The sequence below is a fragment of the Lithobates pipiens genome, unplaced genomic scaffold, assembly GCF_037356315.1.
Source record: "Lithobates pipiens isolate NorthernLeopardFrog02 unplaced genomic scaffold, aLitPip1_a1.2 Scaffold_8, whole genome shotgun sequence".
Classification (NCBI taxonomy): domain Eukaryota; kingdom Metazoa; phylum Chordata; class Amphibia; order Anura; family Ranidae; genus Lithobates; species Lithobates pipiens.
Window position 1 is genome coordinate 493,884,504 of NW_027507903.1, and position 13,607 is coordinate 493,898,110.

The 13,607-nt window shown below is 42.8% G+C and overlaps 1 protein-coding gene and 1 pseudogene across 1 annotated transcript in view; one reads left to right on the forward strand and one right to left on the reverse strand.

Annotated features, from left to right (window-relative positions):
• The window catches only part of LOC143960479 (aldo-keto reductase family 1 member C1-like), a 44,487-nt gene extending 32,809 nt beyond the window's left edge, over positions 1 to 11,678 (reverse strand). Inside the window, exons 1-2 of the mRNA XM_077469126.1 lie at positions 11,519 to 11,678; positions 1,554 to 1,721 (exon numbers count right to left, since the gene is read on the reverse strand). Coding sequence (XP_077325252.1) covers positions 1,554 to 1,721; positions 11,519 to 11,605 — 255 coding nt within the window. The 5' untranslated portion in view covers positions 11,606 to 11,678. The remainder of the gene's footprint in view (positions 1 to 1,553; positions 1,722 to 11,518) is intronic.
• On the forward strand, positions 8,172 to 8,289 carry LOC143964646 (U2 spliceosomal RNA; annotated as a pseudogene).
• Positions 11,679 to 13,607: the final 1,929 nt, after the last annotated feature.

The window sequence follows — 13,607 nt, forward strand, 5'->3', positions numbered from 1 at the left end:
CAGATTTTGTTTTTGTTTTTTACAATGTTGGCAACTATGGAATCATATCAGATCAATTGAACAAGGTCATTCACATATACTATATTTATTATGACTAATCATAAAACCAAATATGTTTGCCAAGCTTGCCATGAATTTCATATAACACCTATAAGTGCCGAATTATGAAGTTGTAATAATTTTCGAACAACCTGTCAAATCGCATGTCAAATCATGCCGATGTGAACGGGAGCTAAAGCTGCTAGCTAATCATGTTTTCCCTGGGATTAACTGCAAAATTTAAAATAAAGCACAGAGACCCAGCTACACAGGATTTATTTACTCAGCATCATCAGGAACAATAGCCGTATTGTATAACTGAGCGTGATTAATGAGGCATCCTGAAGTTTAAATATTTTATGTAGTTCACTGACTTCAACTGGTCAAAGCTCAAGTTCAACTTCGTAAAACTTCCTACTTATAATACTACTGTTACATTTCATTCTTCAAATTCAATTTTTTTTTATCATTTCCCCACCCTCACAATTTTACTATTCCTCACTTTGCAATATATATTTTTTTTCGGTCCCATACCGTTTTCCAAATCATGCGGCTTGTCCTTGTCTAGCAATGGAATCCCTAACAAACAGAGCAGCTTCTAGAATCACCCTAAGATGACTTAAAGGTGTATGAAAATTGAATTTTTTCAGTATGTTTGGCATCATGCCTCACTGTATACGATATTCTTAAATAATTTTTATGAAGCTATTGAAAAGTTTCTTACCTGAAGATTCTCTAGTAAAAACACTTCTTGTTGCATGCTGACAGCCTTACCTACTTACCATTGCAATTAGCAGCAATCTTGTCAGCCTGTCACGTGAGCTCCTTCAATTGGCCATTGGGCACCTACAGTATAAGGTCTTTTAGCCCAACAGTCAATTGAAAAGATGAGCATGGCATGTGCAAAGTGTTGCTGCTATGTGCAAGGCAGTGGTTTACCAGTGTCAGCTTGAAACAGTAAGTGCTGTAACTGGCAGGATGTTCAGGTAAGATAACTTTGAAAAAAAATTTAGAAAAAATATTTATCCATTAAATTTACACATTGCCAATATACTGGGAAGCATTAGGGTTTACATGCACTTAAAAAGCACAGTCTACAACATGAATTCACATGAACACCAGGAGAGAAGCACTGCATTAGGGGATATTTTATTTATTTATTAATTGATTATTTGCGTTTAATGTATATATGTATATATATATATATATATATATATATATATATATAAATTTTAAGCAAGCCTAGCATGCAAAGAGTAATTACAAAGAAAAATGAAAAAAAAGAGAAAATAATGCAGGTCGCATAAACCACGAATGACAAAAACCACATGTATGGAGGATTTAATTATGTATCTTTTTCACTTGTGCCACAAAGCTAGGCATGCAGGATTATTGTATTTCTGTAATTGTATTTCTTTACAGTTAATTGGAGAAAATAGGTTTAACAGTCAGTTCAAATTGGTGGCTGAAATTTAAGGTTTTTGCTTAACCATACAATTTTTTAGAACCTTTACCTTTCCGGTGTAGAAAATGTCCTCTCTCTTCACCGTTCCATCAGCAATCTTTGCGTTGATAGCCCGCCCAACTTCCACCTCGTTGCCATAGATGAAAGCACAGTCAATATGACGATAGCCAACATCGATTGCCACCTTTGTAGCCTCCCCTGCCTGTTCTTTAGTGTACTGCAAAAAAAACAATGATAAATTATAAAGAAATTGTGTTTCAAAAGCCGCCATAATGCCTCTAGAGGCCCACATATAACAAGAAACTATAGTATTTAAAGGTGTCAGCTCTTGTCCTCCACCTGCGGAGAACTCCTCAGAAGTGTTTCGGCCTTTTCAGGGCTTAATCATAGAGTCCTTTGCAATTAGGTCCCAAAAAGGGCAAAACGCATCTGAGGAGTTCTCTACCTCTAGAGGACAGGAGCTGAAGCCATCTTTTACCCATCTCATTCATATTTATGCAACAGGGAGTCTGTCTCAGCGCGCAGGCGGCCACCATTTTGTTAAAGTCTACTGGAGCCTGGTGAGCCAATTCTGTCGGTCTTAATGCTGATCTGACAGACACAGGTTTGGGGAGACATTCGAGCAGAACTATTTTCATTTTTTTGATCTACAATGTTAAAGCATGTTAGTTTAGGTCGGGGGTAGGCAACCTTTTGAACACAGTGTGCCGAAAAATGTTTTAAAAGCAATTGAGCATGCATATTTTATAGCAAAAAGATGTCAACTTCACACTCTCAATCACAAAAGACTTTTTATAAAGTAAATGCCGTTAACTACTTTAGTAGTGAGAAATTAACATCCTGCACTCTCATACCTCAGATCAGCTCCAATTCCTGCAACTCCACACCTCAGATCACTGTACCCCCCCTGCTCATCTGTCCCACCACTCTAACCCCCTGCACATCTACCCCACCACTGTACTATCCTGCACATCTGCCCCACCACTGTACTACCCTGCACATCTGCCCCACCACTGTACTATCCTGCACATCTGCCCCACCACTGTACCCCCCTGCACACCTGCCCCACCACTGTACTACCCTGCACATCTACCCCCCTGCTCATCCGCCCCACCACTGTACCCCCCTGCTCATCCGCCCCACCACTGTACCCCCCTGCTCATTTGCCCCACCACTGTATCCCCCTGCTCATCTGCCCCACCACTGTATCCCCCTGCTTATCTGCTCCACTACTGTAACCCCCTGCTCATCTGCCCCACCACTTTAACCCCTTGTACATATGCCCCACCACTGTAACCCCCCTGCACATCTATCACACCAATGTACCCCCTTTCTCATCTGCACATCTGTCTTACCCCTGTACCCCCTGCTCTCCTGCCCCACCTCTGTTCCCCCTGCTCTCCTGCCCCACCACTTTAACCCCCTGCTCATCTGTCCCACCAGTACTCCTCCTTTCACATCTGCCCCACTGCTCTACCCCCTGCTTTTCTGTCCCACCCCTGAACCCCCTTCTCATCTGCCCCAACACTAAACCCCCCTGCTCATCTGGCCCAACACTGAACCCCCCTGCTCCCCCTGCTCTTCTGTCCCACTGCTGAACACCCTTCTCGTCTCTTCCACCACTGTATCTCCCTGCACATCGGCCCCACCGCTGTAGTACCCTCCTGTTCATCTGTCCCACCTCTTAACAGGTGGGACAGATGAGAAGAGCAGAGCTGCACCCAATCTCTCCCCCATCACAAAAGCTAATGAACGCAGCTACAGCAAAGTTAGAGAACCAAACAATGTTTCCCATCTTTTACAATGTGTGGAGCACAGTGCCTCCCCCTCAGTGCAGGTGTGGCATGTAGAACTCTGAGATTGAAATGCATTAGTATCTCACTGACACTTCCCTACGCTGCTCTGCTGATGGGGAGTGAGTCGAGTGGCGGCAAAAGAGGCTCTGTGTGCTGCTTGTGGCACCAGTGCCAGGAGTTGCCTACCCCTGGTTTAGGTAGTGCGTTGTTACACACGCCATGCTTTGTGGAATTTTGCATAAAAAAAAAACAGGGGTCACATACAGGTTTTTAATCATTAAAGTGTGTTGGCACCACATTTTAAATGAATGGGATGGCTTGAAGCCCAACTGAGCATTCATTTTAATCAACTAAATACATTCTTGGTGCACTAAAACATAGATCTGCAAAGTCTTACAGTAATTTCTAGACTGAAGATTCAATCATGCAGCAGCGTAGGACCCTTCCTACTCTGCTGAGTCTGACCTATAGCTCTGCTTTGAACCGAGAGTGTGAGCTTTTCTGATTAGAGAGCTCTATATCTGACGCAGCAGGATATCAGTCATCTTCAGAGAGACTACTGCTTCTAAGCAAGCAAGAGTTATTTCTTTTGTACTTAGGATGTGGATTGAAACCAAATGTTCTGTTGGGCTTTAATGCAATGCACATTAAGGATAGGTTGCCGCTGTGTGACTGCACCTGTTCCTACAGTCACAACCAACTGCACAGAAAAACATGCTGCCACTCAAGAGATGCATGGAGGTGTCATTAATCTTAATGACACCCCCACACACTGGAAACCGCAGCATGATTTCCCACACTGGTAACCTCACTGCACTTGTAGTTTCTGTACATTTTCAGGATGCAAAACACAAATGTGAACCTAGCCTTCAAAATACTATATGGAAAAAAGTACTACACTAAAGTGAAATGCTATACTAAGCAAAAAATTGTACTTTGCACACTTATCCTGGTACTGACAATACTTATGATGTTCTGTATCAACAAACCAACAGCATTATTACTGGTATTGGTTCATAGAACACTGATTGTTTATGCCAGTCAGAAATCCACCTTTTTTTCTTTTTTTGAGGTACAAAACCATGCCTATTGGACATACCCAGGCTCGAACATACAAACAACAAAACAAAACTAAAATATATTAAAACAATCAAAAAATTGGTACACTCGAACCACCTGTGCAGGTTGGATCACAGAAGCTTTTCCGAAACAATCTTCAGAACTGGGCTCACTAAGAAGATACACACTCTCTCTATGGAACTTCTTGGCACAACCTCTAGACAGGTAAGTGGCCTTGTATAACGGCAAGACTGAGCTAATTAACTATTTCCAAAAATTAACAGATGGTGCAGCAAAGGATTTCCACCGGAGTACAATGGCCTTGCGTACATAATAGAGTAATAATCCCAAAAGGGTTTTGATCGCCCGTTGAGGAGCCAGAGGGTCAACAAGATCCAACAAACACACCTCCACTGTAAGTGGGACCTGGATAGTGGTAACAGTTAAAATAACTGTAGTGGCTTCAGTCCAAAAGACTTTGATTTGGGGACAGGTCCAAAAAACATGGATAAAACCCGCTGAGAGTGCAACACAATGTCAACAGGAAGTTGAGATAGTCAGGTATAATTTATGTAAACGTGTGGGTGTGAAATACACTCTATGCATAATTTTAAACTGTATTAGTCTATCCCTTGTGAAAACTAGATGTGAGAAGGAGCATTCCCACACATCTTCCCAATCTTCCGTATCGATTGTAGGGAAGTCCTCCACCCATTTAGCTTTAAGAGTTTCAAGTCCCATATGGATTTTAGGCAACAGTTCTTTGTATATGTTGGACAAAGGCTTGATCATAGATTAGTCTCTGAGTAAGTCCTCCAGAGTCGACGTATAAAAAGCCACTTGAGAGTTCTCAAATTGAGTGCTAAAAGCATGCCTAAGCAAAAACCTAAACAAATAAGAATTAGACAGGTCATATTTTTATTTCAACCCATCAAAGGTCTGTAACTGACCCGCAGGGCAAAGCTAGGATCTGATATTGACATAAAAGGTGCAAGTAAAGAGCCACTGACCATGCCTTCAGCACAGTTCCCAAAGCCACCGTCAGGGGAAAAGTTGCGGAGGGTCCACGATAGATTACGTTTTGATTACATTTCGCAACACCAAATAGGAGCCCAAACTTCCAGAACCACTGCTGCCTTGGGCTCATCTAAAAGTAACCAACTGTGGGCAGCCAAGAAGTATTTATGCAGGTCAGGACAGGCCAGACCTCCCTCACCCCAGGGTCGCTTTAACACTGTCAGTTTAAATCTCGGCTGACCTATGCCCCAGAGAAAGGAAAGTAGGGTAGTATTTCTTAGACAGAAAACCTTTCTGGGTATCCACACAGGGGAATGTCTAAGAACATAGAGAAAGGCAGGTATCTTAAATACATTGATTCACCCGAAATCTACCAGTTTAACATTTGAAAAATCAATGGATTGCCTTTCAGAGCTTTTGGTTCAGTTTTACTCTATTTTGCCTTTGGGTTTGATTTCAGTTTATTTAAACTGAAAATGTGAACTTGCAATGTCACAAGCAAAGTATAACAATAAAAAGAAGAAAAGGTGAAATTAGAGCAACAAAAATGGCAATCAAAAATAAGGGGAAAAGAGTTCAAAGCATGGCAAATAAAACTCCCATCCCAACGTCAAATATGCTTGATTACTGACCTTCTGATACTGGTAAGTCAGGATGTAGGCAGATCTTACTGGATTCATCAGTTCCCCAACCAGTCCAACACACTGCATTTAATATTAGTTTACTGACAGGGTTGAACCCAGTGTCTTTTGTCAATGTGTGTAACTGCTTATGGAAAACATCTAATATCTCTTTCAAGCTGGATTCACACTCTCATAGTGCATTACGTATTATCAGGTTATTATTTGAAAGGGAAAGGGCCTAATGCGCTAAAATAGTTGCATACACTGTAAAGCAGAACACCAAGGCTGGGACAAGGGGTGGACAGGAGAGGAGAGGAAGCTGCCCTTGGCATTGTGGTTTCATGTAAGGCGGGGGGGGGGGGGGGGTTGGAGGAGAGGAGGAGTGGGGAGAATTTGTGTTGAGAGAGGCAATTTGGGGAAGGGGAGGCAAGGAGTAAAAATTGCTAGGAGTGTTGATTTAGGGGGATTTGTGTTGGGAGGGAGGATGGGGGAAGAGTATTTGTGCCGGGTGCGGGGGGATTTGGGGGGGTTGTACTAGAACAGGTGATATGCTGAAGGGGGAGGTGAATTGTGCTAGGAGAAGCCATTTTTGAGTTTGGGGGTGGATTTGTGCTGGGGGGTGGATATGGGGTGGGGTAGAAGATGTGTACTCGGAGGGGAAATTTGAGAAGTAGATGATTTGTGCTAAGAGGGGTGACTTTATTTGGGGGTGGGCATTTGTGTTGGGGGATGGGGGCCAAAGATTTGTGCTGGGAGGGGGGTTTTCAGCAGGGGGATTTGTACTTATTGAATACGCATGCAGATTAGTGCCCAATTTTTTGTGGGGGATTTTTGCTGACACATACTGTTAATACATCTGGGGGGGTGCAGTTTGGCATGTTCGCCCTGGGCTCTAGAGTACCTTGTCCCGGCACTGCGGAACACTACCATGCACTGTAGTGTATTGCAGCACATCCCAATGTAGGGTAAGGATCATACAGGTACCATTAAGAATGAATGGCACCACAACTGTTCAGTGTAGGTCAGTGCGGGTCAGGTAGGTCAGTGTGCGTCTGGTAGGTAACACCCCCTCAGTGCCGGACTCGGAGTTCGTACTGAAGCCCCTAGTCTTTTTGCAACCTAGCAAAGCCCCTGGTGGAGTACCATGCTTTTTGGTGTTCCTCACCTCCTTTACATCAAGAACTGAACAATCAAAGACCATTTATCGCTTAATTCTCGGGTTCACTCTGAGCACAGATCGGTGACTGGCAGCTTTTTGTGTGTTGCGAGAAAGCGTGTGCTTTTGTACCCATTGCCATAATGCAACAAGTGTGAATGAAGCCTGCAATGTTTCATATATTCTATAACAACTGCTGTACAGATGTACTATCATTAATACACAGCCTTTGAACGTACACCACTGTGCAATTTTATTATCTGAATTCTGTCAAAAGTCTTGGTCTCTGAAGAACAATCACTTTTCTGACAACGCTAAAGCTGTAACTATCAGACATTCAGAAGATGATACTGCCACCTTTGGAATTTTTTCTGCTGAATTGGAATTTTGTATGAGAATACATGCAGTTTGCAGAGTCGCCCCTATTCTCTTGAATGGGTTGTGTTTGGTGCAACACATGGTACAATTTTCACCACATTGCAGTGGTAAGTACTGACATGCAATGGTTAGTACTAACATGTGTAGCGGGTGCCTCACTCTTTCACCCGTGACCCCGCAAGATTGGCTGCCGTGATGTACACAGACCTTCCAGCCTGAAAGAGGGAGAGTTGCCTGTCAGTTCCTGCAAGGGTTTTTCACCCCCCCCCCCCCATATTCTCACTGACTCGCACAGAGCTATTCACCCTGCAACCTCCCATGTGTTCCTACTGGCAGGAGAGGAGCCAATTAAAGACACAGTTACATCAGCCAATCAGATGGACTGTACTAAGCTGCAGGAAGCAGCTGCAAAGAACTCTGGAATATGAAGTCTCAGTACAGAGCAGCCTCACTGACTTTTAAAGAGGCAGAACTACAAATCCCAGCATGCTCCGCTGGCAGGAAAAGAGAGACTCCATTTTGATTCCTAGAGAGGGCAGTCAGCACGAGGTGGAGGAATAGATCTGACCTGAGGGTAAGATGCTGTCTCTAGGTGATCTCCCCTGTACAATTTGGCCTCTGCCGCCAGTTGGGACATTTAGGCTTCTCAGTCTTTTGGCTAAGATCAAGTGTAGTATCTGTTCTTATCAGTTGCCAAAAGATGCGCTGTGCTACTCCCAAAGGGGGAAGCTATGCAAATCTGATGGTGTAATTATACCTGGACAGCCTGTCTCATTGGGGGCCACATTAAGGCACTCTTAGGCTATAGAGGCCAATGATGGTCATATCCAAGCAGGCTTAAAGGGTGCTCCTGGTGAGGACGGGTGCTGCATGTGGTCTGGCCAAAGGGCTGGGTTTTCTCGGCCTTCTGGCTAGGATTGGTGTGGACTCTGTTCCTGTCAGCATCCGGTAGAGGAGCTGGCATCACCCTGAAGAGGGGTCGGGGTGGTCCTATGCAATTCCGCTGGGTTGATGGGGGCCTGGAAAGGCTAGTACTGGTGGAGGCTGTTTCTAGTCAGCGGCTATCCCCAAGAAAACCTGGAAGGGCTCTCTATCTGGTAGAGATGGAGGGCCACACTGGTCCAGCTGAGGGTCAGACCTGAAAAGAAGCCCATGGTGTATGTGACCCTGGAGTGGCAGGCCAGGGGTGCCGTACAATCACTGTGAGTGAGGGTCACTTTGATTTATGGCACCATATCACAATTTCTTTTTCCTCCTGGTCTTGGTCTTTTGGCTGGGACCGGATACATTTTTGATTCCTGGCCTTAGGGCCTGGTCCTTGTTTTAACACAATGACCACTTTTCACTCTCCCCTCCACTTCCTTCTCCCCCACTTTCTTTTATTTAAACCCATGTTTGTCACTTTTTGTATTTTTATGTTTTTTTACACCATTTTTGCTAGTGTAACTGGTAGGGTATAGGCCTGCCCTGAAAGTCTGGGGGGGGGGGGGTGGACATGGCCTTCTGTCTTGGTTTTCTCTCTCTCGTGGGGTCTCCCTTCGGGGGAGCCCCACCAAGTACTTGGGTGGGTCTGTTTCGGCAGACCCTCCAGGGAAAGGGATCTGGATGGACCAAGTGTAAAATACCCCAGTCCCCATCTGGAGCCTCACGCCCTGGGGGATCAGGGCAAGGCCCTCTGATTTTAGAGGGCTTGTGTACACCGTTCCATGTTTTTGTGTTTCACTCTTTATGTGTGTGCACATTTTTTCAGCACCGGGTGAAGTTTTTGAGTGTGTTTCACATGCCATGGATTTTCAAATTAAAAAAAGTGTGTTTGGGTATAAGATTTACCCACAATCCCATGTTTTTCTCACACAGTTAAGTGCGAGAAACTGATTCTGTTGAAAAGGTACTGTTATACTCAAGCTAAATCATATATGTATTATATTATCTATTTACTGTGAAATTTCTGGTTGGAAGTTATACCCTCAAACTTCAGTAATTTTTTCCTGTTAAGCCACCTGCTTTTTTTAATCGACTAATTTCGATTAATTATAATGCACATACAGATCCAACTACTTTTAGCTGATCTCCTTGCATTGCAACTCTGCACTAGTCAGTGATAAATGTGGTGTACACTATATACAATCACCCGACACTAGTTTTTTTCCACAATCCATGACTTAACTTCACAGTTCACACAAATACGTTTTAAATTCAAACTGTAGCACTGACGTAAGTAATTTATTTTTCCACAGTAGTGTGACAACCAGTCCCTCCACCTCCGGTCTAACTAATCGCTCTCACCTTCTGGTATGGACCCCTGTGCAAACAGGTGGTCATGCAAGCGGGTATCAAAAGGGTTAACACGGACCATAAACTTCTCTCACATCTCCTTAGATCTCAGCAAGGACGCCAGGTCATGGGTAGAAAGAAAAGATCTAAGTGCTCACCATTTAAGTATAAGATTTAATTTTTGTGCTCAAACACAAACTACTCACATAAAGATGATAAAAACACAGCATGTAAAACCAACAGTAGTGTTAGTTCCTTAGGGCAGCAGCAGGTGCGTAGCTCCTCCCCCATATACGTTACATTCAATCAGAACTTCAATGTCACCGGACTCCTCCCCCTTCCCTTTGTTAGCAGACGGAGCCACTTGGGGAAGGGGGGAGTAGTCCGATGACATTGATGTCTGTGACGTCACCGGATCTCTGATGGAACTCCCTGAAGACTCGGAAGCCGGCGGAAATGTGAGTACCGATCAAAAAAAATTTGATCGATCAAAAAAATTAACGATTAATCGAGGAATTAATCTTTCCTTTCCACAGCCCTAATAATATATATAAAAACATATATACACGCATATTTTATATATATATTTTTTAGTAGACACCCTAGGGAATAAAATGGTGGTTGTTGCAACTTTTTATGTCACACAATATTTGCACAGCAATTTTTTTAAATGCGTTTTTTTGGGGAATAAAACTGTTTCATGAATTAAAAAAGCACTAATGTTAGCCTGATTTTTTTCGTATAATGTGAAAGATGATGTTACGCCGAGTAAATAGATACTTAACATGTCACCCTTTCAATTGTGCGCACTTGTTAAAATGGTGCAAAACTTCAGAACTTATAAATCTCCATAGGCAACGCTTATACATTTTTTTTACAGGTTACATGTTTAGAGTTACAGAGGAGGTCTAGTGTTAGAATTATTGCTCTCGTTCTAATGATTGCGGCATATGTAACCTGTGTGTGTATCTGGCTCTGATACTAGCCAGTGTCTCAGCAGCCACTGACCTCACCGCATATCGCTGCTGTATATGCATTGGGTGATTGGGACAGCTTATCTAGGAGGTTAAGCCACTCTATGCTGATTTGAATAAAGTGTGTAAAGTTGGGCCTGTGGTGTCCGGGGACAGTAGTGAGAGGCCTGACACAAAGAGGGTCATTTCTCTGCTCTCCTCCTGTCTGGACTCATAAAGTTGACCTGAGTAAAGCTAACCAATCCGATTTAAAGTGTCATATTGTGCTTTATTTACCATTTAAGTGTGCCTCTGCTCTTGGTGACAGTCTAAGGTTTGGAATCCCCTGAAAGCAGCTTGAATATAGGATTGAGAGCTATATTTCTCTTAAATCTCAGTTATTGCTCTCTAGTTGATTACTTGACTATATACTGTTACTGTCTGTTGTTGTTCCACAGAAATATTGCAGTAAAGACAATTTCTGTGTTTTATCATAAAGTGTGTGTCTCTCGTTGGTCATAGCATTTACACTATTGCCAGAGGAGGTTGAGGCTGTTTTTAGGGTTGAAAAGGCCAAGTAACGAACTGAACAAACAAAATCAGCTCCTTCGAGGGTATCGCTACATATGCAACTGGTAAAACTCCAGTTCAACCGCCTGTTTTTACAACCCTCCTGGCCACTGTGTAAACTCAACCTTATTGTTTTATTTTTAATACATTTGGTTTCATAAGAAAATAAATAAAAGTCTGCATCCTACCTGTTCGGGGGCATAGGTACCGAACCCGATCACTGGCATCTTGTGCCCATCGTTTAGAACCACATAGGAGTCTGGTTTTAAGGCCATTGTCTGCGTCTGCTTCCTATCTTGCACACTGACTTCTTTGCTAGTTATGTATTTGTATGTGACTTTATTCCATCTCGAACCCCTCCTCCTGGTCAGCCTGTAATCTGCACATGCTACAGAGAGTTTAACCACTTGTTGGCAATCAACTCATTTGTTGCACATCAGTTTAAGCTTGTTGAACATAAGACGACTGCCAGCACGGGGTTAAATATCCACATTTTCTTTGGGTTTCTTTGTAGTCTAGCCCTTATAGTGCAGATTGATAGATCTCTGCAGCAGTCAATCACAAACAATGTAGCAATGACACCTGTGACATCCAGAGAGGAGACAGAGTGTTTTGCAGTGTCACAATGACTTTACATGTATTAAGTTTACAATGGAATTACAATGCAACCCGCAATGTTACATCATGCTTTGTTCCTGACCTTCCCAGATGTTTTCTTATGGAGGGTTGAGTCAGTCCCAACATTTTCAAAGTTTAAATCAAAGTATATCGAAACCCAGGAAAATTAAAGGTATATTGCAGCGTCCCAGTAAAAATGATTTTCAAATAAATATGTGTGCGTGTATATGCATGTTTATATGCATTTGGAGTTTGTGCATAAATTAATTTTAAATGCAAGAATATTCATTTATTGTGAGCATTGTAATACATTTATGCACATAGCTTTTATGCACATTTAGAGGCGCTTGCACCTGTATAAGCATTTTTTTTCTGCCAAACGGTTTTCTCAGAATGTATCTTTGATAAAAGTCCTTAGATGGGATGACTGCATTCATTCTTCAGCTTTTTCCCCTTGAATTTTGGTGATTCTTCCAGTAACACACTTCCTGTTCTAGGGTGGAAAATGCTCACTCACTGCACTGTATCTACGAATAAGGCTATTGCCAAAACGCGTCAGCTTTATTGTTTTATTGTCACTCTGATGTACCAATAAATGACACTTCAAGGATTACAGTGTTGCCGGCTCTTCTTACTACTGTATCTACAGAACATTGAAAAAGTATTCATACCCCTTGACATTTTCCACAATTTGTCATGTTACAACCAAAAATGTAAATGTGTTTTATTGGGATTTTATGTGATAAACCAACACAAAGTGGCACATAATTGTGACGTGGGAGGAAAATGATAAATGGTTTTCAAAATGTTTTACAAATTAATATGTAAAAAGTGAGTCAATACTTTGTAGAAACACCTTTCACTGCAATTACAGCTGCAAGTCTTTTTGGAGTCTCTACCAGTTTTGCACATCTAGAGAGTGACATTTTTGCCCAATCTTCTTTGCAAAATAGCTCAAGATATGAGAAGGTCTGTGAACAGTAATCTTTAAGTCTTGCCACAGATTCTTAATTGGCTTTAGGTCTGAACTTTGACTGGGCCATTCTAAGCCCACGTACACACGGTCAGAGATTTTGCCAACCAAATCCGTCAGATTTTGTCTGTCGGATTTAGTCCGATGGATTGTGTCCGAAACTGTTGCATGCACACGGTCGGGCCAAGTTGGCGAAAAATCAGATCTTTCAGAACGTGATGACGTAATTTCGTTACGATGGGACTACATTCAGGCTAGTAGCCAATAGCTTTGATGTAGGAATTTGATCTGAGCATGCGTGGCACTTGGTCCGATCAAAATGCTATACACATGATCGGATTACGTCCGACCAGCCCAGTTGGTCGGGAAATATTTCCAACATGTTGGAAAATTGGGTCCGATGGAGATTCGGACGGAATCAGTCCGATGCATACCACACACAGTAGGATTATCTGACGACACGGTCCGATAAGACGCATTCCGACGGATTCTCCGACCGTGTGTACAGGGCATAACACATGAATATGCTTTGATCTAAACAATTCCATTGTAACTCTGACTATATGTTTAGGGTCATTGTCCTGCTGGAAGGTGAACCTAATCTCAAGTCTTTTGCAGACTCTAAGACCCCTTTCACGCTACAGCTCTAAAAATAGCACCTGCAAAGCTCCCTGAAAGAGCCGAGG